This window comes from Tachypleus tridentatus, chromosome 1 (genome assembly GCF_004210375.1).
Source record: "Tachypleus tridentatus isolate NWPU-2018 chromosome 1, ASM421037v1, whole genome shotgun sequence".
NCBI lineage: Eukaryota > Metazoa > Arthropoda > Merostomata > Xiphosura > Limulidae > Tachypleus > Tachypleus tridentatus.
The window spans coordinates 169,379,312-169,406,462 of NC_134825.1; the positions used below are offsets into that span (position 1 = coordinate 169,379,312).

General features: G+C 34.4%; 1 protein-coding gene and 4 non-coding genes across 5 annotated transcripts; all 5 read left to right on the forward strand.

The window, feature by feature from the left end:
- Window positions 1–6,270: 6,270 nt before the first annotated feature.
- On the forward strand, window positions 6,271–15,480 carry LOC143230124 (uncharacterized). The gene is made up of 6 exons (XM_076463181.1): window positions 6,271–6,408; window positions 7,772–8,027; window positions 8,368–8,535; window positions 10,093–10,358; window positions 11,351–11,581; window positions 13,367–15,480. The coding sequence occupies exons 4-6, from the start codon at window positions 10,131–10,133 to the stop codon at window positions 13,826–13,828; spliced, it is 921 nt and encodes a 306-aa protein (XP_076319296.1). The 5' UTR covers window positions 6,271–6,408; window positions 7,772–8,027; window positions 8,368–8,535; window positions 10,093–10,130; the 3' UTR covers window positions 13,829–15,480.
- Window positions 15,481–19,074: 3,594 nt separating this feature from the next.
- TRNAQ-UUG (transfer RNA glutamine (anticodon UUG)) lies at window positions 19,075–19,146 on the forward strand. Its single transcript has one exon. It is a non-coding gene; the product is annotated as a tRNA-Gln (tRNA).
- A 2,262-nt stretch (window positions 19,147–21,408) lies between these two features.
- TRNAQ-UUG (transfer RNA glutamine (anticodon UUG)) lies at window positions 21,409–21,480 on the forward strand. Its single transcript has one exon. It is a non-coding gene; the product is annotated as a tRNA-Gln (tRNA).
- Window positions 21,481–23,739: 2,259 nt separating this feature from the next.
- TRNAQ-UUG (transfer RNA glutamine (anticodon UUG)) lies at window positions 23,740–23,811 on the forward strand. The gene has a single exon. It is a non-coding gene; the product is annotated as a tRNA-Gln (tRNA).
- A 2,261-nt stretch (window positions 23,812–26,072) lies between these two features.
- TRNAQ-UUG (transfer RNA glutamine (anticodon UUG)) lies at window positions 26,073–26,144 on the forward strand. The gene has a single exon. It is a non-coding gene; the product is annotated as a tRNA-Gln (tRNA).
- Window positions 26,145–27,151: the final 1,007 nt, after the last annotated feature.

Here is a 27,151-nt window from a genome sequence, read left to right on the forward strand (position 1 = left end):
CTAAATACAGTAATTCTTTTAAATAGAAAATAATAAATACAAATAATAATAATAATAATAAACTTACCAAATTAAGACACAAGACTAAAATTTAAATTTTGCCACTTAACTTTTTTTACAACTGCTTCATATCTTTCATTTATAATTCTGTTCAATGTCATTATTTTTTAATTAGAATATTAATTAGTTTCTAAAATAATTTTTGTTTTTATTATGTTAATATAATTATACAGTGCGTTTTATTCTTTTGAACTTGCATATTTTAGATTTTAAATATTATTATGAAACATTTGTTACATGAGTAGTTAATTTTGAAGATATTTTAATATTTGTTTAACAGATGGACCAATTTAGTGAAAGTTGGTTTGTTGGAAATTTTTAACATAATTCAGAACTTTCCACGTTGCTTAATATAATTACACCTGTTGTGAGGCCATCCTGTGCTTGCACTCAGTTGACCCTGGCCCAAATGGACTAGCTTTTTGATCTTGGGAGGGCCTCCCCAAGACCCTCTGTCTACGGAATTTCAAGGCCACAGTGGTGTGTTGGAGTTGGACCCTTCATCCATGAGAATCATATCCACAATATTCTGGGCATGTATTTTTAGCATAATATTTAAATTCCTTTGGAGCTAATTTAAAGTAAAAGTAAATTATGGTTTACATTAAGATACTGAGGATTAACTTCATTTGGTTTTCACTTTTCACTAATGTTTATGAATATAAAACCATAATTTACTTGTACTTTAAATTAGCTGCAAACGAATTTAAATGTGATGCTGAAAATACATCCCCCAGAATATTGTGAATATGATTCTGCTAACAGAAAACTAAAATTATGAAATATGGAGATCAAATTCACAGAAAAAAAATGTATAAATAAGTCATAAGGCTTAAGTATTGAACTAATTCTGTTTTACAAATGCTAGTCAATAGATACATGCATTAGTGTGCAGACTTGTATTAGTTATTGTAATATGGAATACTTAAATATTTACACTTAACAGCATCAACAGATTTTCGTGCATAAGTCGGAGAATGCGTTCTCTCAAAAGTCCAAATTTGTATCTGAATCCACCTCCTTGTCATAGTGGATTTGAATGTTTGCAAGAATGGATTAAGGTTGAGTGTGTAGTCTGCTCAGAGTGTTAATGGATCCCTCACACAACGTGACAGGAACGGTGTATGCAATCTTCATTAGTGCATAGTGGTCTTCTTGCAGTGTTTGATGGCCATGCTGCATCACGAGGGTCTTTGCTGTTACTGCAAGAAGGAAACACCCGCTTCCATCTTCACCTGACCAGCTCCTGCTCAATGAACTTTGGAGGCGGTGACCACTGATGAAATGTTAGTTATTTCGTCTTCTAAAACAGAGGGAACCAGACCCAAAATACTGATACATGTGTGGGCTAATCCTTCAAATAAATTAATAATGAAATGCATTTATGGAGTTTGTGCAACAATGATATAGGAAGTTCAGTGTTATAGAATACATCATTTATTCTATCCTTACAGATCGAGAGACAACTGCAGTGTGAGTATTGGTGCCAAAGGATTATATTTGTATTTATAATTTATTCACAAAAGTATTACAAGTTTATATAACTTAAGTCTAACAATATTACATCTTATGATGAATAATTAATTTAATAGGATACTATTTGTTTAAAGGTATCAATTTGTTTGATAGACCTGAGCATCTTTCCTCAAAATTGGTAGTGATTTGGTCCTCGGAAGTTAGTGCAAAATTAACGCAGTAGTGATATTTGATAGATGACAAAACAGTTCGTTTTGTGTCGTTGTCGTCCACACTAGATTCTCGGATGACTAGGCTTAACATTGACACTCCGCCATACGAATGGCAGGCTCATACACGTGGTTGAAGATCTCATCAAAGTTCTCGTGTCTTCCAGTATAAGTGGCTTTTATTTCATCAACTTGAATAGTATAGACCTTTTAGCATGGACAAGGATATGTGATCGCGTTAAGTAACAGTATAGTTTTCATTACTTTCATTCCCTCTATTCATGTCAACATTAAAAACTATTAGCTTTATTTGTGTAAATACATTCACACACACACACCCTTAGTATATCTATATCAGTGTGTACATATATATATTGATATCTGAAAAACACTACTGATTTCAAGCATCGACTTTGCAGGTCTTAGGCATACATGATGCCAGTGGAAGATTCCTGCAGTCCAACAGTGATTCCTCCAATATGAGAGAGATTGTACACAGTAAGGGAGGTAGCTGCAAAGTCATAGATGCCATAGAAGCTGAAAGTCCACGTGCTTCCACTTTTGTTTTTAAATACAACTTCGTTTGCGTGTAGTTCTTGTGGTAGCCGTCATTGTGTAGACTGTAAACTGTAACATTTAGGTCCTACACCAATGAACTCTACACACATCAGTAACTGGCTTCTTGGTTGGCCCTCTGCAGGTGTAATACTTTCTAATAGTTCGGCTTGCTTTGATCACTTGAAGAAATGGTAAAATTGATTTTTTTTCTTTTGCATGGCAATGCATTGATAATATTGAGCTTATGGTTCGGGCAGTGAACATAAGCTACTAGTTTGTACACTGTTCTTGCCTATGTTTGAACATCGTTAATTACACTTGACATATTCGAAGTGCTGTTATAGTTATGACCAGGGCAGTTGTTAATGTTTAATGTGTAAAATCCCATGCTTTACACACTCTTCAGTGAGTCTGAACTGTCTCACAGAACTAACAAAATATCCTTGTCTTTCTCATCAGCAAAGTGGATGCACAGGGCTGTTAACTCTGTTTTGAATGACAAAGCTTCATCTCTGAGTATGGACCAAAAAGGTGCTTCCTTTATTTCAGTTAAAACCAACTTTTATGTTAGTTATATACTAATGATAACAATCAATTCATTTTGTATTGATAGTAATAAGTATGTTGCATTATTCCATTTTGGATTTTCCAGATGAGAGCAAAGAATTAGATCGAACGGGACTATCATCAGTATGAAGAAGATATCAATTGCTATTTGCTGTGAGCTGCTCTTTGCAACTTAAGTCGATCACAATACAGCACTGGCAATGCAATGAACTTTAAATATGACAATTCGTATTTGTTGTCTGATTTCATGTTTAGCATCAGAGTAATATCTTACCTTGTCATCTAATTAGTAACGTGCGTGATTGGGTTAATGATATTCCCACTGTCCCTATCTACTATTTAGCGAAACCAATGGCATTTTGATAATGCTTGTGTATAAAGTATTTCTATCCGTTACTCATCACTTAGATCCTGATCAGAAGTAATAAAACTGAAATGCGAGTTTGTTGGTACTTTAATTTCTATGAGTCTATTGGGCCAGTCTCAACTTACATTTGTATGTAAGAGTTCATGTTTTAGGGTATTATCCATAAATTAAATTGTACTTTTACATAACTGTGCAGTGTCACTTTGACAAAAACCTGCTGATCCATCAGTGCACTGTATTTATACAGATTTCTACTCACTGGTAATTCTATGTTTCCATCTGTAACATTCTATCCTTTACTGTGTTTCTACTTACTGGTAATTTTGCTATGTTTGTTTCCATCTGTAACATTCTATCCTTTACTGTGTTTCTACTTACTGGTAATTTTGCTATGTTTGTTTCCATCTGTAATATTCTATCCTTTACTGTGTTTCTACTTACTGGTAATTTTGCTATGTTTGTTTCCATCTGTAACATTCTATCCTTTACTGTGTTTCTACTTACTGGTAATTTTGCTATGTTTGTTTCCATCTGTAACATTCTATCCTTTACTGTGTTTCTACTTACTGGTAATTTTGCTATGTTTGTTTCCATCTGTAATATTCTATCCTTTACTGTGTTTCTACTTACTGGTAATTTTGCTATGTTTGTTTCCATCTGTAATATTCTATCCTTTACTGTGTTTCTACTTACTGGTAATTTTCTATGTTTGTTTCCATCTGTAATATTCTATCCTTTACTGTGTTTCTACTCACTGGTAATTTTGCTATGTTTGTTTCCATCTGTAACATTCTATCCTTTACTGTGTTTCTACTTACTGGTAATTTTGCTATGTTTGTTTCCATCTGTAATATTCTATCCTTTACTGTGTTTCTAATTGCTGGTAATTCTGCTATGGTTGTTTCCATCTGTAACATTCTATCCTTTACTGTGTTTCTACTCACTGTTAATTCTGCTATGTTTGTTTCCATCTGTAATATTCTATCCTTTACTGTGTTTCTACTCACTGTTAATTCTGCTATGTTTGTTTCCATCTGTAATATTCTATCCTTTACACTGTTTCTACTCACTTGTAACTCTGCTATGTTTGTTTTCATCTGTAATATTCTATCCTTTACTGTGTTTCTAGTCATTGGTAATTCTGCTATGTTTGTTTCCATCTGTAATATTCTATCCTTTACTGTGTTTCTACTCACTGGTAATTCTGCTATGTTTGTTTCCATCTGTAATATTCTATCCTTTACTGTGTTTCTACTCACTGGTAATTCTGCTATGTTTGTTTCCATCTGTAATATTCTATCCTTTACTGTGTTTCTACTCATTGGTAATTCTGCTATGTTTGTTTCCATCTGTAATATTCTATCTTTTACTGTGTTTCTACTCACTGGTAATTCTATGTTTCCATCTGTAATATTCTATCCTTTACTGTGTTTCTATTCACTGGTAATTCCATGTTTCCATCTGTAACATTCTATCCTTTACTGTGTTTCTACTTACTGGTAATTCTGCTATGTTTGTTTCCATCTGTAATATTCTATCCTTTACTGTGTTTCTACTTATTGGTAATTCCTTAACTTGCTGAATGATTTTTTCTTTTTCTGGAAAACTGTTAAAAAGGAAAGGAGTACATTCTATCCATGATTATTTAACATTTTCACCATCACTAAGTAGTTTTCCATGTTGAGCAGTAATCTTTAAAATCTTAAAACTAGCAACAACCAAGTTTAAACTACCTGAAACAAATTTCTTGAAAACATTTGACTCCATGTTGTTGTTGCTGACTTCTTGAGAAAGGTGTTGTTTTTGTTCTTGCTCACTCTTATCACAAAGCTTTTAATGAACAGTTTCATTATGCTTTACAGAAAGCTTTTAGAAACTGTTTCATAATACCGCTTTACAGAGGAAGTTTTCCTATCACTGTTTCATAATATAAGATGTTTAATGTTTCATCACCCTTTTTGATCAAACCAAATGTTTCAGTCCACGATTCCTGAAAAACTGCTGCTGCTGCTCCTTCCATTTAAGTCCCCCCAGTGCAACAGCGGTATGTCTGCGGACTCATACCGCTAAAATCCTGGTTTCGATACCCGAGGTCGGCAAAGCACAGGGAGCCCAAACAGTAGCCTTGTGCTTAATTCAAATCAAAACGAAAAACCTTCCAGCTGAACATTTTTGTTTCTTTGCTTGTTGAGCTGGCATTCTGACAAGCTGAAAAGGGTAAATACAATTTAAAATATCTCGACAATTACTTAAATACAATAAATAACTTACCGTAACATAACAGGTGAAAGTTATGTCATTGATATAAAAATAAATTATAACTATCTGATCAATAATATGCACATGCTACGCCAAATAACATAATTTTAACATTATTTTTTATTATTGCAAAAAAAAAATTTATATTTACTCTTATTATCACTAAATATCCATTATTCATTTGCAAACAACAGAAGAAAAATATAAGCAGAGTGAAGCCAATACGAACTGTTTACTTCTATTTTCACTCAAGTACTGTTGTGTACATTGGACCTGCGAGGAATTCAAAACGTGTTGACGTCGCATGTTTCCGCAACAGCAAAGCTTGCGCCAAGAGAGGGTGAGACGTCTTCTGTGAACATTTCTCACTGCTTTTGGGTTGGAAAACAATCATTCATTGCTGCATGTGGCAATAATGATAATCGTTATATATGTATAATTTATTTATTATGGGTTAGAGTTTGAAAAATTAAAAGGTGGCACTGCATGCTGCGTGCTAGCAAACTTTTTTCGCGTGCCACAGGTTCGCCATCATTAGTGTAATGTTTTATTAGTGTTATTACAGCAGTGTTATAATTTTATGTTGTAGTCGGGTCTGATTTAGGTGCAAGTTTTGCCAACTTGCCACAAATAAAAATTTTTGTTTACGCCATCTATGTGTCTGAGTGTGTTATATTTACAATGATGCGTTAGTTTCTATTGGATGACAACATGAACCACACGTACAACGGGAGTAGCATGTGTCTACAGTTTAATTCGTGATATACACACACACACACACACACAAAATGATTGAAGCTGGTAAGAACATTCACTGTTGAGAACTTCAATAGCTTGTGTCTTGTTTTACTTTCAGGTCCATAAACCGGAAGGAAAGAATTACAACAAACTAAAGGTGATTTTCAGTAAAAGGTACGTTTTGTTAATTCCAGTCTTCGAAATCCGCTAGAATAAATATAAACGGTAGAGAAATATTTTGAATCAAACCATTCCATGATAAAGTTTATATAATTGAGAATCACTCAGTTGTTTGGAGACTACCGTGTTTCTCCGAAAATAAGACAGGGTTTATATTAATTTTCACTCCAAAATATGACACTAGGGCTTATTTTCGGGGGATGTCTTATTTTGATATATTAAAAATATGAAGTTACAAAGTAAAAGTATTAAACTAACCATTTAAAATAAACTATTATTAAACTATTAAATTAACTGATTAATACTTAAACAAACTAATTAACTAACTATTAAACTAATTAATAAATTATTTTTTTATTTCTTTCCTCTTCCTGCCACTCTTAACTAGGGCTTATTTTAAGGGTAAAGCTTATATTAAAACTATCCCCAAAAATCACACTAGGTCTTATTTTATGGGTAGGTCTTATTATCGGAGAAACACGGTATTGTGGTGTTAAAATATGTTATAACATTAGCTAAAAACTAGTATTGTTGTGTTTTATGTTCTGTACGGTGAAGTTAGCTTAAGCCTTTAGTATTGACGTATCATTATTATAATGCATGCTCTACAGGACGCCATAAACCCTGTTTTCCGGACCCGTGCTTCCAGAACGTTTTCAGCCATTAGGCCATGTGACAAGCTTGGTGGCACCCTCATGACTAGGATAGGCACACATTACTGTTATGCTGTGTGTATCGAAGAAACAAAATTTAAAATTTGAAACATAATAAATTTACATTATTAAATATAAATTACTTGGTGATTGCAAGCATGCTACGACACAGTTTGGGTTGGGCCCGGCATGGTCAAACGTGTTAAGGCGTGCGACTCGTAGTCTGAGGGTCGCGGGTTCGCATCCCCGTCGCACCAAACCGTGGGGGCATTATAATGTGACGGTCAATTCCACTATTCGTTTGTAAAGAGTAGCCCAACAGTTGGCGGTGGGTGGTGATGACTAGCTGCCTTCTCTCTAGTCTTACACTGCTAAATTAGGGATGGCTAGCACAGATAGCCCTCGAGTAGCTTTGTGGGAAATTCACAACAAACAGTTTGGGGAGACACTGTGTCTAGCAAAATGACCATTATTTTTTTCTACATTGTTGGAAGTAACCGTACATGTTGCAGGTGATGCTATATCTGTTTATGTGGTATACGTGACGTCAATATAAATATTTTGTACTCTTCACGGCAGTGTATGATTTTGTATTTCATAAAAATTATATATAACGTTATTGTGCAGTTTACGATCGCAGACTACTATACAGTTAGTGTTGATTTTAGCCAATCATCTTCTTATTCGTGATGTTGGACTTTTAGGAAGTTCGTGTACGAGTTCGAATCACCAGGACACTTAAGAACTAAGAAAATGACGTGCATCGTCGTGCCATTTATGACAGTGACGGCCATGAGGTGTGAAGGTGATGTAGTTAAGCTCTTGGTCGATCGAGAGCCGGCCATGTTTCTTGGAGTTCGCCACCAGAGGGTCGGAATTATTGCGTCGGCTAACCTATACGATACCTCCAAACTGGTAGACGTTACAGATGGAGAAATTAAGTCGTGTCCACTGCATAAGGTTGGTGAAGTTATTCTACTTATATTATTCTCTAGTTTCTACATTTTTTCTAAGTTTTTCACAATTATCAACTTTGTGGTTTAAGAAAACGAGATTTTGAGTGATGTATCAGTTATATGGTTAGTAATATTAACCTTTAGTGATGTGCATTTAAAAATAACTAACATTAGGATTTGATTGTCGTCAACTTGAACGAGTTATATACGTACTGAGAAATGTACAGTAACAAGCATACGATGGATTTAGAGAAAATATGCCATATAAACAGTGTATTTCGTAGAGTTAAGCAGGTTATAAAGTTGGTTGATGTTCATTTGTATGAAGTTTAACTTTATTCCAGATAACACTACGTCATTACCAAGCTGCAAAAATGAAGATGTATCTGTGGCACTTCGACACTCGATTCAAATATCTTACAGAACTGCCGCTAGAGGGACGTTCCTTCTTGGGAGAGCTCCTCTGCCTGAACCAGATACAGAACCCATAGCAAAACGACGGTGTGCTAAAAGTGAGTGTTTTCATCTGTCTAATCAGACAGGAAAGAATGAAACAACTAAGTTATAAAAAGAAAAGCAAGAAAGATAAAATTATTTGGACATTTTTTAGATCCTTCTTTCACCAAGGTACTCGGTATCAGTTTTACTTTGTAGCTTGTTTCTTTGTTGTTCCTTTTATCCTCGTAGATGGCTCTGAGTTTCTGAAATTTATTAACTTTTAGCCCATAGCTCTGTCATCTCTTGACCAGTTTGAGTTTTAATTACAGTTTGGACTTGGGAGGTCAAACCCTTTTGATGTATTTGACCACATATTGCTGCTGCAGTATTTCATCAGAATGTTAAAGATTCAGTGTTGGATGCAACTACATGATATTGCTGTTTCAGGCTGTGGTTTTGAATGTCAGTTTTATATTTTTCAAAAATGCAGGCAATGCGCAGTTGAAGAATCTAAGTTATAAAAGTCTGTTACTGAAGTGCATTGGTGTTTGCAATAGTCGATGGTCACACCAAGCAGTGGCAACTACTGTGAATGTTCCTCACTGACATACAGATTTCTTTCTTTGGTTATTACATTAAAATCTTTGATCTAATCTCGTGCAGAACTCTGATATCGAACTGTCAAAACTTCAACAGACTGCTTCACAGAGTCCCAAAGACTAACTCACAAAAAGGCATTGTGACATGCTGAAGTTCATGACGTCGTTTTAGACTTTCCAAAACTGCCTGAAGATAACCTTTGTTTCTTTACTTTGAACATTTACCCACTTAGAGATGCTGATTCTTATACTTCTGGCAATGTTTCCCGAGATGATTTTTATGGTATGTGGATTAGAAAAGTTAATGGTACTCTGACACTGGAACATGTAGTCAAGATATGGACCCAGCGAAGACTATTTCATATGGATAAGAATTATGCAAATTATAATCGATCCACTTCAGTATGGTACTGTTAATGCATGGTTGATGCACTCGTGGCATCTGTTGTGTTTTTCTAGTTTCGCATTCATGCACTTCTACACAAGATAGACATTACAGATAATGCTTCACATGACGTGGACTGAGTAAATTTACTGACATGAATAACCTTGTGAAATTTGATAATTTTTGTTTTATTTCTTTCAACCAGTATTATGACAGTGCTTATTGATTTAATGTTGCACTTGATGCATTGAACAAAATACATTAATCCAGTTGTAGGTATGTTATACCATCTTATACTAGTTTTATCCCTTATTACAAACTGTTTTTGAAAAATTAATGTTTTAGTGCTGTCTTTATGTTGCAGGGATTGAATCCCGAGTTGTAACAATTCCTCATGCTTACTTCTTGAGCTACTTAGGGACACATTCAGCACTGGAATTTAGATAACAGTCATGTAGCAATATTTGCTGTTTTAGAGTAAATGTTACAGGAACATAGATCAGAAACGTTATTTTCTGAAGAAATTCTTGTTTTGAATATTTTTCATCGAATAGATTGTTGACTTTTTTAATAAATTTATTTAAGCAGTAACTTAATGTTTTGTTTACTGTTATACTTCAAATATTTATGTAGTATTATTTATTTAGAACCTCTGGAAGACAGTAGGAACAAAACTCTATTGGAAATGCTCCAAGCTCCTCCAGATGTCAAGTCTTTGTATTCTCCAACCACGTGTTCCTGTCGTATAAGTTGTCGAACGGGTCGTTGTTCCTGTGCCAAAATGATCAGAAAGTGTTCGATGCTTTCTTGCATGTGTGGAGATTGTGATAATCCACTCAATGTCCTGGAATCTATGGAGATTGATCTGGAAAAGGTCATTAGTGACCCTTGTCTTCTTTACAACGTCTACAAGGTACGCAATTATTCAAACTGCCCCTTGTTGCATACTTTCATTTTTTTATATGTTTTTTGAAAGAATATGTAGAAACCAGTAAGTAGTTCTGAAAATGTGGAAATTTTATGGTATTTGGTTAATAAAAGTTTTAAATGACCAAAAGAAATGGACTACTCACGATTTACAAGTGATAAATGTTTATAGTGACTAGAAGTTTATGTAGTGCACCCTAATATGGCACTATCATTTGATAATGCACTTTTATTTACTGATTAAACATCATGCCTTCTCATGGTTGGGTGTTATGTCAACTGATTGAAATGCTAATATGATGGTAACCAACATTTAACATAACTATACATGTGTGTGTAATATGATCATAATTAGATAAAGTAACATTCATATCCTTCTAACCACTGGTCGACCAACAGGCGGCTATCGAGAAGACAGACTGACCAGAAATTAAATAAAGTTTGTAATATCCATATCATTCCAACTGCTGGTCAAGACCAACAGGTGGCTATGAAGAAGACAGAATGACTAGAAATTAAATAAAGTTTGTATCATCCATATCATTCTAACTGCTGGTCAAGACCAACATGGGGGGGCTATTGAGAAAACAAACTGACCAAACTATCATCCACCACAGAGAGGACAAACCCTAGATTCGTGGGTTTTTAAATAACTCTAAAGTCATGAATATTAAGACAACTCTTGGTAAACACTGGATATTTAAAAGTCAAGATTAAATTTGAATTTTCTTGTAAGAATGCATAGTTTGTATGATGATAACATCGATTTAGATGAAGTGTGTGTGTGTGTGTGTGTGTAGAAGTTAAGAGTCAATCATTGCAATGAACCTAATGTGGTATCAACAGTTTTTTTTTTTATTGAGTGTAGAAATTGTTATATTCAAGGTTTTTTTACAAGTCCTATTTATTTTGGTTTGTGACGTGAGATTTGTGTTCGCTGTTTTGTTAATTTGTTTTTTTGTTTCTTTTTTCCCTCAGGTCACAAATTTGAGGCGTTACCTGCTAGGAACGGTTGTCCTGCCTTGCTGTGGATACATAGCCACCTTATTGGACGTTGTCCCTGGGTTAAGGGACTGCCCAAATGGGAACTGTCGGAAGAAGTTACAGTTCTCTTGGTGTCGAGGCTACGTGTGTGAAGAGTCTGTAAACCCACGTAACCACTGCAACACGTGCATGAAATGTTGTGTAATGGACGAGAAACATTGTATGGTATGTCATAATTTTGTTGTCTTTACTATCGTACAGTATGTTGGTTTCTTAAAGAAGAGAGTTTTGTGCTTGTGGATGAGACACGAAAGCTTACCTAACACCTTAGATCAACATACTTTAGGTTATCAGTTTTTCTTTATAACTTCATATATAGTTTTGTTTGAGCACAAAGCTGCAAACATGAGTGACATTCTGTGTTGTTCCCATCTGCAAGAATTGAACCCCCAAATTATAACATTGTAAGTTTTAAGTTCTGAACCACTGAGAGACAGACTTGTTACACACTCAAAACTACGAATGCTAGCATCATAAGCATATCCGTGTGTGTGCCAAGGGAAAGAGCCTTCCACTAATACTGCGGTAAGTCTACAACCCTAAATCAGGGGTTCGATTCCCCTTGGTGGGCTCAGAAGAATAGCCCGATGTGGCTTTGTTATAAGAGAAACACGCCAAGGTTGAAATTTGATTATAAAGTATGTTATTCGAAGTTTTATTTTTTTTTACAAGGCTATTAAAGAAACAGTCGTATCAATAAATATTGAAACTAAAATTCATCGTAAACCTAGAATAATCTATCGGTCTTAATTGTACTATATCGAATAATCTAGCTGTGAAATCTAAATCGAATTGTACCTTTAAATTTATTTTACGTGAATATTAATAATTGATTATAAGTCACATCAGTAAAAGAGAGAAAGAACTAGTGACAACTGTAACAAATGAAAAAAATCAGGTGTGAAAACAGATTTTATACTGAGATGGCATTTCGCTGTTATTTTCTAAGTGACTGGTGGTAGTTTAACAAAACTAATTGATCCAAAAAATAACCATCTGGAAATATAGTAAATTAATAGAGGTGAATGAAGAGATGTCTTTAACACATCTAAACCAACGTACGTTATGTTTAAGCATGTTGGAGCCGTGGATGCGTTATAAGAGTGATGGTTGAATACCATTGTTTGGTTAAATAGGAGTAGCCTAAGAGTTTACGGCGGGTGTTGTTGACTAGCTGCCTTCCTCCTACTCTATCAGCTTGAAACTTTGGGAAAGTTGTGTGTAGCTAGTGTGAAAATTCTAAAAGATGCTTTGGTAAATCATAAATAATAATATTGTTTGTTGTTATGATCGCAAAACTACACAGTAGGCTATGTGCGCTCTGTCCACTGCAGGGAATCGAATCCGGTATTTTTAGTGTTTTACGTCCGTAAACGTGCCAGGGAGCTTTGTTATATTTAATGTTTGTAAACATTACAGAAAATTCATATGTAAGGCGTTGAGTTGCACAGACTAGTTCTAAATACATTTTAAAAAATACATAAATTACATATATATCTGGATTGCACCAAACATGCTCGCCCCTTCAGCCGTGGGGGCGTTATAAGGTGAGGGTCAATCCCACTATTCGTTGGTAAGAGCAGCCCAATAGTTGGCTGTAGTTGATGATGACTCGCTGCCTTCCCTCTAGTCTTACACTACTAAAATAGGAACGGCTAGCGCAGATAGACCTCGAGTAGCTTTGTGCTATATTCAAAACAAAGTTATAAACGTCTTGTAGTAGTAATGTAGTTCTGTTAATAGTTTCGGTGGTAGCACATTCTGTGATGTAAATTAGTTATTCTGTGGTGCGTCGAATGACGTAAGTTAACCACTTTCTTTCTCTTACTGTTTATATATCCTGAAGGTGGTTGCAGTTACGAGCTTGACGTTTATTGTATCAAACCGTTGCTTTATTATGCGATCGAATTACATCATACGTGTTACCTTTAAAGCTGTTTTCTCTCTTAGCATTGCAACAAGTGCTACATAAAAGGTATGGACAGTGACCAGTGCCCCAATTGCGATGTCTCGAGTAGTACTGATTTTGATTTATCTTCTTCGTCTGACGTGCTACAAACGCCTGAAGACGAAAACAGGACGGAAGTGTCACGACGAGACACAGCAGTGTCTGATGAGCTCTCAACTAGTATCAGTTATTCTGCCTCGGAAGTATCTGTCAAGGTACCTCTGACATCCTCAAGTTCGAGGTCTTTGTTTGCTCTTCCATCTTCTACGTCAAAATACCATCATCTGTTTCGTCGTCATCACAAAGACCCCAGGTCATCACTTTGTCAGCTTCCTCTAGATCAACTTCATCGTTGGCTTACTCGGGACCAGTATTGGTTACTTTGTCATCAAATTCTAAAATACCCTCGTCTCTTTCGTCAGCGTCTTCCCAAAATCACAGTTAACCCTTTCTTCGTCTACTAAAACACCACTGTTGGCTTCAGTTTTGACAGCAAAATCACCTTCAGTTAACTTATCACCCCTAAAATCATCGGTGGGTCATCCACCATTGTCCTCGGACCAGACTTTGCCTCCTGCAAGATCATCCGCGGTCAGTTAATTATTTTCATTTCTTACACATTCATTGTTTCCTCGAGATTTTGACTGGTCTCTTCGTCAATGCCATCTCTTACGCCATTATTTCTCTTGTTGGTCCACTTGTGATGTCGACATCACAGATGTTTATCAATCTCTGGAGTAACGGAAGTGACGTCGTGCATTCAACGACAGTTCCGGAATGCTAGGATGATAGTAATATAACTTTCTTACAAGACAGAAGAAAGAAGTATTAATAGTTCAGTTTTCAGTTTTTACAACACAGAACTACTATCGTTAATGACTTAAGTTTTCTAGTTTTGATTTAGTGTTTCGTCGCATTTCTCCAGAAAGTAAAACAAAACTTTATTATAAGTGTTTGTGTCGTAAGTTTGTTTTAAACTTGTTGGAAGACGCAAGTAATGTTAAACCTGATATTATAATCTGGAGTTTAAGTGCAAACGTATTTTTTTTATACACGTTATCCAATCCATATATATATATATTTGTTTGTACGTGATTTCTGTTAACTCATTAAAGTATTTTTTCAGCAGAGGGCGCGACCAGCAAGAATAAAAAACCTGTTGGTCGAGTTATCTTTAACTTATAGATGAAAAGGCGAGCCATTGTTTATGGTATCTATTTTTAAACTTTTGAAATTTCAGGACAAATTAATACGAGCCAATCTCAAACGTTTGTTACTGCTTGGAGAACAATACGTTTGTTATCATTGTGGAAAACAAAATATGTAATTGTTGTTATATAGTATACTACACCTTTCACACATAAAAAGAGAAAAAAAAAACATTTGATGTCGATTTCGTTTTTACAGACGATAAAAGTGTACGGTGTTAAAATGTTTTGACATGTTCTGTTTATTAGGTAATTTGGAACAGGCTAATTGAGTTTCTGATTCCTTTATAAAGGTTTATTCTAGATGTATAGCATAAACTATACAGTTGAAGTGTTTTTCTTAGTATTACTTGAAATTTATATTTTAAATGTTACGTCATTGATAAAGCCTATGAGAGCTCCTTGGCAAGAGAGGCGAGTTGTTGTATAATTAATTTTACGTTACGTTTCAGCGTATTGTGTTGTAAAAAAAACGTTGACATTGTACGAAGATATCAAATCGTATCTATTCTACTATGTCATAAGAAGTTAAGCACACGATTAAAAAAAACGCACACACAAAAAACGAAAATCCAGATCGTGGTATAAGTTGTGAAATGCTAACGACACTTTGTTTTTCTTTTCCGACTTTGGTTTAACTGTAAACTTCAGGAGCAAAAGTGCAGTATTTATATAAATAAGTTTATTGTTAGTAATGTGTAACAGTAGATTTTTAGTTAAGTTTGTTTATTTAGTTTCATTGTGCCACGTATTGTTTTATAATTTAAGTGTGTTTTGTTTGATAATTTAAAAACTGTTAATTTCTTCTAACAACACAGATGGAGCCACAACAGATGTTTGTCCATACTGTTAATAAAATGTTTTGTTGTTGTAACAAAAAAGAATACAATAAACAAACAACACCAGCAGAATATGTGGTAAAACTTTTCGTAAGCTGAATATAGAAGGATAAGCTACTACGAATGATAACGCTTTTTAATTTTTGTTTTGTCGGTTTTGTTTATCTTTCGTATGATTTTGGTCAATTTTTGGTGAATAATTTTATTTAAATCACTTACAAAGAATGAAATTTAATAACTCAAGGTGAATCAGCCATTATCGTCTTTTAAACTAACCCTAAACCAGTGTTCTACAATACTTTTAAACATCGTTTTCGTAATTCGAGAAACTAAAAGCGTGTTGTTTTTTCCGACATATTGCTCTTACAGATCTGATTTGGATTAGGAATATAATTGACTATGATGTGCCATTGAATACTTAATTCAAATGCTATATATTCAACAATTTGATTGGTTATATTACAACACTGTGCCTTATTTTTGTAACTTCCCTTTTAATAGTGTAAATACATAAGCCGATGGTGATTTCTTATACACTTTAAAGATAAATTCAAGGTAAGTTTAATTTACCTCTAATTACTAAGCGTCGTTCTGATGTATTCTACACTTCATCAGCAACCCTGGACATATTGCGGACTTGAGATGTTAAAAATTCCGTTTCGATACCCTTTGTGGGCAGAGCACAAACATTCCTTTGTGTTTAAGTACAAACAACATTTAAGTTATGATTGTGTTAAACGGCAATAGAAGTTTTACAGTCAATTCGTAAACTGGATGAAACATTAATACAAACTATTGAAGTTGCAAACGAATCTCTTTCCAGAAGTCCTGGTATCACTAGGTGGTTTAAAACATTCGACTCGTAGTCTGAGGGATGCGAGTTCTAATCCCGGTCGCACCAAACATGCTCGCCCCACCAAACAGTGGGGGGCGTTCTAATGTTACGGTTAATCCCACTATTGGTTGGTAAAAAAGTAGGCCAAGAGCTGGGGATTGGAGGTGATAACTAGCGGACTGCTCTCTAGTCTCACACTGCTAAATTAGGGACGGTTAGCACAGATAGCCTTCGAGAAGCATGAAGAAATGCTGTATGTTTGAAGATAACATGAACTGTATTTTGCTGATTTGAATATATTAAAGGTAAATTTTCGATAAATCCGAAAGGGGTTAATTATTGCAATGATCTCTCACCAATACGTATATAATTAATAAAAATATATTGTTCACAATTATTGAATAACAATGGATAGACTGTTTCCTAATCCACAAGATGCAAGATTAATTTTCTCTGCGTACAATTGTTGTGTATTAGGATGGACAATAAATAGGTTCCATGATATAATGGTTAGCACTCTGGACTTTGAATCCAGCGATCCGAGTTCAAAGCTCGGTGGAACCTACAGTTATTTAACGTATGTCTTCAATATCCAAATTTCGGTATGTTTTATTTTTCTTCTCCAAGCAATAATACTTCAGGAAGAGATTTAGGAGAATTAACTCAAATCCGGTATTTAAAATTACAAATGGTGAAAACCCATTATAGAAAAGCATGAAAGATACCGACCAGTCTTACGTAGGATTGTAATTGCTTTCGCTTTGTATGTTTCTCGTGTTTCCTACAAGCATTTTAAATAGGATTTTTCAAACGTTTTCCAGTATATGTTACGAAGAATCTCGTTAACACGATATTTATACAGTTCGTAAGTACGAAAAGATATTTTTCATTTTATTTTGGTGTGTTTTTCATTTCTGTAAACGCCATTAAAGTGAATAGAGCCAAATTTGAGAGGAGAAATATGTTAAGCAGCAAAAGGTTTTTAACACTTAACGTAATTGTCAAGACACGTTTACACAACACAATCATTTAATTTTACTAAACTCATCTTTACCGCCAGCTGGTAAAAGATCCGAAGTGGTAAAAAGAAATACACAAGTGAAAATATACGAATATACTTAGAAATCTCGTGAAGAAGTCCATTTTAAATTCGTATATCAACTGATAATACATATAGCAAGACCAGTGCTATAATGAACTATTCTTCTTGTCAGTAATGTAATGGAAGATTATAGATTAAAAAAGATTACTTACGTGAGTCTCTACTGTTACTGTGGAACTGACACAGAGAAATAAATCATCGTCCATTTAATGCCGATATCATTAATAAAAGTGTCGTTTAATGGTTTTTCCACATTTACTTCTCTTCAAGTTTATAGATGGCTAATCCGGAACGTGTTAAATGACGTAAAAATTACGTGGATTGTCGTGAATGCAGGACAGTTGATGTTTGTTTGTGTGTAATTTTTCATTAAATTCAAGTTACATTTACAGAAACGTATTTTATTATTGGTTTCATTTCGCTAATAACAGATCAATATCCCCGTTTGTTTACGAAACACAAATGATTGAATCTAAATGTATTGAGAAAATCACGTAAACGTTGAAGAGTTATTTTTTGTGATACCTAAAAACAAAGAATTCGTAAATGCTAAACTAGACATAAAATAATCTGCTTTAGTCGGCTGACCGTTCTTCTAAGGAGATAAACGGGAATAAAATGGAAGTGTGAAATGTCAGAGTTGGAGACTTGGGTTTTGTTAACTAGTCAAATACGAGAGGAAAGTGTTTAACAAAGGATATATACTCTTTAGAATACGTAGATTATAATGTTATCTGCAATGTAGAATCTGGGAGACACTTTGAAAAACTTATCATTGAATATTTGCAGGATATAGACAAAGCAGACGTGCAGTAAATGACAACGAGAATTGTGGTATACGAAAGACGTATTGCCCAATTACGTGTAAAGTACTCAGTAGAGACATCAGTTTCTTAGATCGTAAAATGAAAGAATCATTTGTATATAAAAATATAAACCAACAAAAACCGATATAATGGACGTTCTCTCGTTTCTCTTTATACAATTTATGTTAGATAATAACATAAGTGGTATTTACTCTTGTTTCTCTAATTTTATTGAACCTTGCAGCAGTGGCGTAGGCTTAAGAAATAATTGCAAATTATGACAGTGAAATCAGGAAACAACCTATGTGTTTCGAGATGAAATGTTGCACGTATGCAGATGTTGTTCATTTGATTGTTCGCTATGAAGCACAAAGCAACAAAATTGCCCACGACGTGTATGTAAAACGGAATCTAGAGTTTTAAGATTTCGGAGATTTGCAATCAGGAGGCAGATGTGGTTAATGCGAAAGAAATATTCGTTTTTCATATGTTTCATTTTATATTGTTAAAGAAAATCAGCTTTAACGTTCTGTAGAGCATGACATGGCCAGGTGGGTTAAAACATTCGACTCGTAGTCTGAGGGTCGCGGGTTCGCATCCGCGTCGCGCCAAATATGCTCCACCCTCCTAGCCTTCGGGGCGTAATAGTGTATTCCACTATTCGTTCGTGAAAGAGTAGCCGAAGAGTTTGCGGTGGGCGGTGATGACTAGCTGCCTTCCCTCTAGTCTTTTACTGCAAAATTAGGGACGGCTAGCGCAGATAGCCCTCGAGAAGCTTTGTGCGAAATTCCAAAAGAAACAATATATTGTTCATAATTATTGAATAACAATAGATTGACTGTTTCGTAATCCACAAGATGTAGATTATTTTCTCTGCTTTATATAGTACAATTGTTTTGCATTAGAATAAACAATAAATGGGTTCCATGGTGTAATGGTTAGCACTCTGGACTTTGAATCCAGCGATCCGAGTTCAAATCTCGGTGGAACCTACAGTTATTTAACGTATGTCTTCAATATCCAAATTTTGGTATGTTTTATTTTTCTTCTCCAAGCAATAATACTTTAGGAAGAGATTTAGGAGAATAAACTCAAATCCGGTATTTAAAATTACAAATGGTGAAAACCCATTATAGAAAAGCATGAAAGATACCGACCAGTCTTACCTAGGATTGTAATTGCTTTCGCTTTGTATGTTTCTCGTGTTTCCTACAAGCATTTTAAATAGGATTTTTCAAACGTTTTCCAGTATATGTTACGAAGAATCTCGTTAACACGATATTTATACAGTTCGTAAGTACGAAAAGATATTTTTCATTTTATTTTGGTGTGTTTTTCATTTCTGTAAACGCCATTAAAGTGAAGAGAGCCAAATTTGAGAGGAGAAATATGTTAAGCAGCAAAAGGTTTTTAACACTTAACGTAATTGTCAAGACACGTTTACACAACACAATCATTTAATTTTACTAAACTCATCTTTACCGCCAGCTGGTAAAAGATCCGAAGTGGTAAAAAGAAATACAGAAGTGAAAATATTCGAATATACTTAGAAATCTCGTGAAGAAGTCCATTTTAAATTCGTATATCAACTGATAATACATATAGCAAGACCAGTGCTATAATGAACTATTCTTCTTGTCAGTAATGTAATGGAAGATTACAGATTAAAAAAGATTACTTACGTGAGTCTCTACTGTTACTTGGGAAGTGACACAGAGGAATAAATCATCGTACATTTAATGCCGATATCATTAATAAAAGTGTCGTTTAATGGTTTTTACACATTTACTTCTCTTCAAGTTTATAGATGGCTAATCCGGAACGTGTTAAATGACGTAAAAATTACGTGGATTGTCGTGAATGCAGGACAGTTGATGTTTGTTTGTGTGTAATTTTTCATTAAATTCAAGTTACATTTACAGAAACGTATTTTATTATTGGTTTCATTTCGCTAATAACAGATCAATATCCCCGTTTGTTTACGAAACACAAATGATTGAATCTAAATGTATTGAGAAAATCACGTAAACGTTGAAGAGTTATTTTTTGTGATACCTAAAAACAAAGAATTCGTAAATGCTAAACTAGACATAAAATAATCTGCTTTAGTCGGCTGACCGTTCTTCTAAGGAGATAAACGGGAATAAAAAGGAAGTGTGAAATGTCAGAGTTGGAGACTTGGGTTTTGTTAACTAGTCAAATACGAGAGGAAAGTGTTTAACAAAGGATATATACTCTTTAGAATACGTAGATTATAATGTTATCTGCAATGTAGAATCTGGGAGACACTTTGAAAAACTTATCATTGAATATTTGCAGGATATAGACAAAGCAGACGTGCAGTAAATGACAAAGAGAATTGTGATATACGAAAGACGTATTGCCCAGTTACGTGTAAAGTACTCAGTAGAGACATCAGTTTCTTAGATCGTAAAATGAAAGAATCATTTGTATATAAAAATATAAACCAACAAAAACCGATATAATGGACGTTCTCTCGTTTCTCTTTATACAATTTATGTTAGATAATAACATAAGTGGTATTTACTCTTGTTTCTCTAATTTTATTGAACCTTGCAGCAGTGGCGTAGGCTTAAGAAATAATTGCAAATTATGACAGTGAAGTCAGGAAACAACCTATGTGTTTCGAGATGGAATGTTGCACGTATGCAGATGTTGTTCATTTGATTGTTCGCTATGAAGCACAAAGCAACAAAATTGCCCACGACGGGTATGTAAAACGGAATCTAGAGTTTTAAGATTTCGGAGATTTGCAATCAGGAGGCAGATGTGGTTAATGCGAAAGAAATATTCGTTTTTCATATGTTTCATTTTATATTGTTAAAGAAAATCAGCTTTAACGTTCTGTAGAGCATGACATGGCCAGGTGGGTTAAAACATTCGACTCGTAGTCTGAGGGTCGCTGGTTCGCATCCGCGTCGCGCCAAATATGCTCCACCCTTTTAGCCTTGGGGCGTAATGGTGAATTCCACTATTCGTTCGTAAAAGAGTAGCCCAAGAGTTTGCGGTGGGTGGTGATGACTAGCTGCCTTCTTCTAGTCTTTACTGGGAAATTAGGGACGGCTAGCACAGATAGCCCTCGAGTAGCTTTGTGCGAAATTCCAAAAGAAACAATATATTGTTCATAATTATTGAATAAAAATAGATTGACTGTTTCGTAATCCACAAGATGTAGATTATTTTCTCTGCTTTATATAGTACAATTGTTTTGCATTAGAAAAAATCAATTAATGGGTTCCATGGTGTAATGGTTAGCACTCTGGACTTTGAATCCAGCGATCCGAGTTCAAATCTCGGTGGAACCTACAGTTGTTTTACGTATGTCTTCAATATCCAAATTTTGGTATGTTTTATTTTTCTTCCAAGCAATAATACTTTAGGAAAAGATTTAGGAGAATAAACTCAAATCCGGTATTTAAAATTACAAATGGTGAAAACCCATTATAGAAAAGCATGAAAGATACCGACCAGTCTTACCTAGGATTGTAATTGCTTTCGCTTTGTATGTTTCTCGTGTTTCCTACAAGCATTTTAAGTAGGGTTTTTCAAACGTTTTACAGTATATATTACGAAGAATCTCGTAAAAACGATATTTATACAGTTCATAAGTACGAAAAGATATTTTTCATTTTATTTTGGTGTGTTTTTCATTTCTGTAAACGCCATTAAAGTGAATAGAGCCAAATTTGAGAGGAGAAATATGTTAAGCAGCAAAAGGTTTTTAACACTTCACGTAATTTTCAAGACACGTTTACGCAACACAATCATTTAATTCTACTAAACTCATCTTTACCGCCAGCTGGTAAAAGATCCGAAGTGGTAAAAGAAATACAGAAGTGAAAATATTCGAATATACTTAGAAATCTCGTGAAGAAGTCCATTTTAAATTCGTATATCAACTGATAATACATATAGCAAGACCAGTGCTATAATGAACTATTCTTCTTGTCAGTAATGTAATGGAAGATTACAGATTAAAAAAGATTACTTACGTGAGTCTCTACTGTTACTTGGGAAGTGACACAGAGGAATAAATCATCGTACATTTAATGCCGATATCATTAATAAAAGTGTCGTTTAATGGTTTTTACACATTTACTTCTCTTCAAGTTTATAGATGGCTAATCCGGAACGTGTTAAATGACGTAAAATTACGTGGATTGTTGTGAATGCAGGACAGTTGATGTTTGTTTGTGTGTATTTTTCAATAAATTCAAGTTACATTTACAGAAACTTATTTTATTATTGGTTTCATTTCGCTAATAACAGATCAATATCCCCATTTGTTTACGAAACATAAATGATTGAATCTAAATGTATTGAGAAAATCACGTAAACGTTGAAGAGTTATTTTTTGTGATACCTAAAAACAAAGAATTCTTAAATGCTAAACTAGACATAAAATAATCTGCTTTAGTCGGCTGACCGTTCTTCTAAGGAGATAAACGGGAATAAAAAGGAAGTGTGAAATGTCAGAGTTGGAGACTTGGGTTTTGTTAACTAGTCAAATACGAGAGGAAAGTGTTTAACAAAGGATATATACTCTTTAGAATACGTAGAATATAATGTTATCTGCAATGTAGAATCTGGGAGACCCTTTGAAAAACTTATCATTGAATATTTGCAGGATATAGACAAAGCAGACGTGCAGTAAATGACAAAGAGAATTGTGATATACGAAAGACGTATTGCCCAGTTACGTGTAAAGTACTCAGTAGAGACATCAGTTTCTTAGATCGTAAAATGAAAGAATCTGTTGTATATAGAAATATAAACCAACAAAAACTGATATAATGGACGTTCTCTCTTTTCTCTTTATATAATTTATGTTACATAATAACATAAGTGGTATTTACTCTTGTTTCTCTAATTTTATTGAACTTTCCAGCAGTGGCGTAGGCTTAAGAAATAATTGCAAATTATGAAAGTGAAGTCAGGAAACAACCTACGTGTTTCGAGATGGAATGTTGCACGTATGCAGATGTTGTTCATTTGATTGTTCGCTATGAAGCACAAAGCAACAAAATTGCCCACGACGGGTATGTAAAACGGAATCTAGAGTTTTAAGATTTCGGAGATTTGCAATCAGGAGGCAGATGTGGTTAATGCGAAAGAAATATTCGTTTTTCATATGTTTCATTTTATATTGTTAAAGAAAATCAGCTTTAACGTTTTGTAAAACATGACATGGCCAGGTGGGTTAAAACATTCGGCTCGAAGTCTGAGGGTCGCGGGTTCGCATCCGCGTCGCGCCAAATATGCTCCACCCTCCTAGCCTTCGGGGCGTAATAGTGTATTCCACTATTCGTTCGTAAAAGAGTAGCCGAAGAGTTTGCGGTGTTTGGTGATGACTAGCTGCCTTCTCTCTAGTCTTTTACTGCAAAATTAGGGACGGCTAGCGCAGATAGCCCTCGAGTAGGTTTGAGCGAAATTCCAAAAGAAACAATATATTGTTCATAATTATTGAATAACAATAGATTGAGTGTTTCGTAATCCACAAGATGTAGATTATTTTCTCTGCTTTATATAGTACAATTGTTTTGCATTAGAATAAACAATAAATGGGTTCCATGGTGTAATGGTTAGCACTCTGGACTTTGAATCCAGCGATCCGAGTTCAAATCTCGGTGGAACCTACAGTTATTTAACGTATGTCTTCAATATCCAAATTTTGGTATGTTTTATTTTTCTTCTCCAAGCAATAATACTTTAGGAAGAGATTTAGGAGAATAAACTCAAATCCGGTATTTAAAATTACAAATGGTGAAAACCCATTATAGAAAAGCATGAAAGATACCGACCAGTCTTACCTAGGATTGTAATTGCTTTCGCTTTGTATGTTTCTCGTGTTTCCTACAAGCATTTTAAGTTGGGTTTTTCAAACGTTTTACAATATATCTACGAAGAATCTTGTGAATACGATATTTATACAGTTCATAAGTACGAAAAGATATTTTTCATTTTATTTTGGTGTGTTTTTCATTTCTGTAAACGCCATTAAAGTGAATAGAGCCAAATTTGAGAGGAGAAATATGTTAAGCAGCAAAAGGTTTTTAACACTTCACGTAATTTTCAAGACACGTTTACGCAACACAATCATTTAATTCTACTAAACTCATCTTTACCGCCAGCTGGTAAAAGATCCGAAGTGGTAAAAAGAAATACAGAAGTGAAAATATTCGAATATACTTAGAAATCTCGTGAAGAAGTCCATTTTAAATTCGTATATCAACTGATAATACATATAGCAAGACCAGTGCTATAATGAACTATTCTTCTTGTCAGTAATGTAATGGAAGATTACAGATTAAAAAAGATTACTTACGTGAGTCTCTACTGTTACTTGGGAAGTGACACAGAGGAATAAATCATCGTACATTTAATGCCGATATCATTAATAAAAGTGTCGTTTAATGGTTTTTACACATTTACTTCTCTTCAAGTTTATAGATGGCTAATCCGGAACGTGTTAAATGACGTAAAAATTACGTGGATTGTTGTGAATGCAGGACAGTTGATGTTTGTTTGTGTGTATTTTTTCAATAAATTCAAGTTACATTTACAGAAACTTATTTTATTATTGGTTTCATTTCGCTAATAACAGTTCAATATCCCCATTTGTTTACGAAACATAAATGATTGAATCTAAATGTATTGAGAAAATCACGTAAACGTTGAAGAGTTATTTTTTGTGATACCTAAAAACAAAGAATTCTTAAATGCTAAACTAGACATAAAATAATCTGCTTTAGTCGGCTGACCGTTCTTCTAAGGAGATAAACGGGAATAAAAAGGAAGTGTGAAATATCAGAGTTGGAGACTTGGGTTTTGTTAACTAGTCAAATACGAGAGGAAAGTGTTTAACAAAGGATATATACTCTTTAGAATACGTAGAATATAATGTTATCTGCAATGTAGAATCTGGGAGACCCTTTGAAAAACTTATCATTGAATATTTGCAGGATATAGACAAAGCAGACGTGCAGTAAATGACAAAGAGAATTGTGATATACGAAAGACGTATTGCCCAGTTACGTGTAAAGTACTCAGTAGAGACATCAGTTTCTTAGATCGTAAAATGAAAGAATCTGTTGTATATAGAAATATAAACCAACAAAAACTGATATAATGGACGTTCTCTCTTTTCTCTTTATATAATTTATGTTACATAATAACATAAGTGGTATTTACTCTTGTTTCTCTAATTTTATTGAACTTTCCAGCAGTGGCGTAGGCTTAAGAAATAATTGCAAATTATGAAAGTGAAGTCAGGAAACAACCTACGTGTTTCGAGATGGAATGTTGCACGTATGCAGATGTTGTTCATTTGATTGTTCGCTATGAAGCACAAAGCAACAAAATTGCCCACGACGGGTATGTAAAACGGAATCTAGAGTTTTAAGATTTCGGAGATTTGCAATCAGGAGGCAGATGTGGTTAATGCGAAAGAAATATTCGTTTTTCATATGTTTCATTTTATATTGTTAAAGAAAATCAGCTTTAACGTTCTGTAGAGCATTACATGGCCAGGTGGGTTAAAACATTCGACTCGTAGTCTGAGGGTCACTGGTTCGCATCCGCGTCGCGCCAAATATGCTCCACCCTTTTAGCCTTGGGGCGTAATGGTGAATTCCACTATTCTTTGGTAAAAGAGTAGCCCAAGAGTTTGCGGTGGGTGGTGATGACTAGCTGCCTTCGTTCTAGTCTTTACTGGGAAATTAGGGACGGCTAGCACAGATAGCCCTCGAGAAGCTTTGTGCGAAATTTTAAAAGAAACAATATATTGTTCATAATTATTGAATAAAAATAGATTGAGTGTTTCGTAATCCACAAGATGTAGATTATTTTCTCTGCTTTATATAGTACAATTGTTTTGCATTAGAAAAATCAATTAATGGGTTCCATGGTGTAATGGTTAGCACTCTGGACTTTGAATCCAGCGATCCGAGTTCAAATCTCGGTGGAACCTACAGTTGTTTTACATATGTCTTTAATATCCAAATTTTGGTATGTTTTATTTTTCTTCTCCAAGCAATAATACTTTAGGCAAAGATTTAGGAGAATAAACTCAAATCCGGTATTTAAAATTACAAATGGTGAAAACCCATTATAGAAAAGCATGAAAGATACCGACCACTCTTACCTAGGATTGTAATTGCTTTCGCTTTGTATGTTTCTCGTGTTTCCTACAAGCATTTTAAGTAGGGTTTTTCAAACGTTTTACAATATATCTACGAAGAATCTTGTGAATACGATATTTATACAGTTCATAAGTACGAAAAGATATTTTTCATTTTATTTTGGTGTGTTTTTCATTTCTGTAAACGCCATTAAAGTGAATAGAGCCAAATTTGAGAGGAGAAATATGTTAAGCAGCAAAAGGTTTTTAACACTTCACGTAATTTTCAAGACACGTTTACGCAACACAATCATTTAATTCTACTAAACTCATCTTTACCGCCAGCTGGTAAAAGATCCGAAGTGGTAAAAAGAAATACAGAAGTGAAAATATTCGAATATACTTAGAAATCTCGTGAAGAAGTCCATTTTAAATTCGTATATCAACTGATAATACATATAGCAAGACCAGTGCTATAATGAACTATTCTTCTTGTCAGTAATGTAATGGAAGATTACAGATTAAAAAAGATTACTTACGTGAGTCTCTACTGTTACTTGGGAAGTGACACAGAGGAATAAATCATCGTACATTTAATGCCGATATCATTAATAAAAGTGTCGTTTAATGGTTTTTACACATTTACTTCTCTTCAAGTTTATAGATGGCTAATCCGGAACGTGTTAAATGACGTAAAAATTACGTGGATTGTTGTGAATGCAGGACAGTTGATGTTTGTTTGCGTGTATTTTTTCAATAAATTCAAGTTACATTTACAGAAACTTATTTTATTATTGGTTTCATTTCGCTAATAACAGTTCAATATCCCCATTTGTTTACGAAACATAAATGATTGA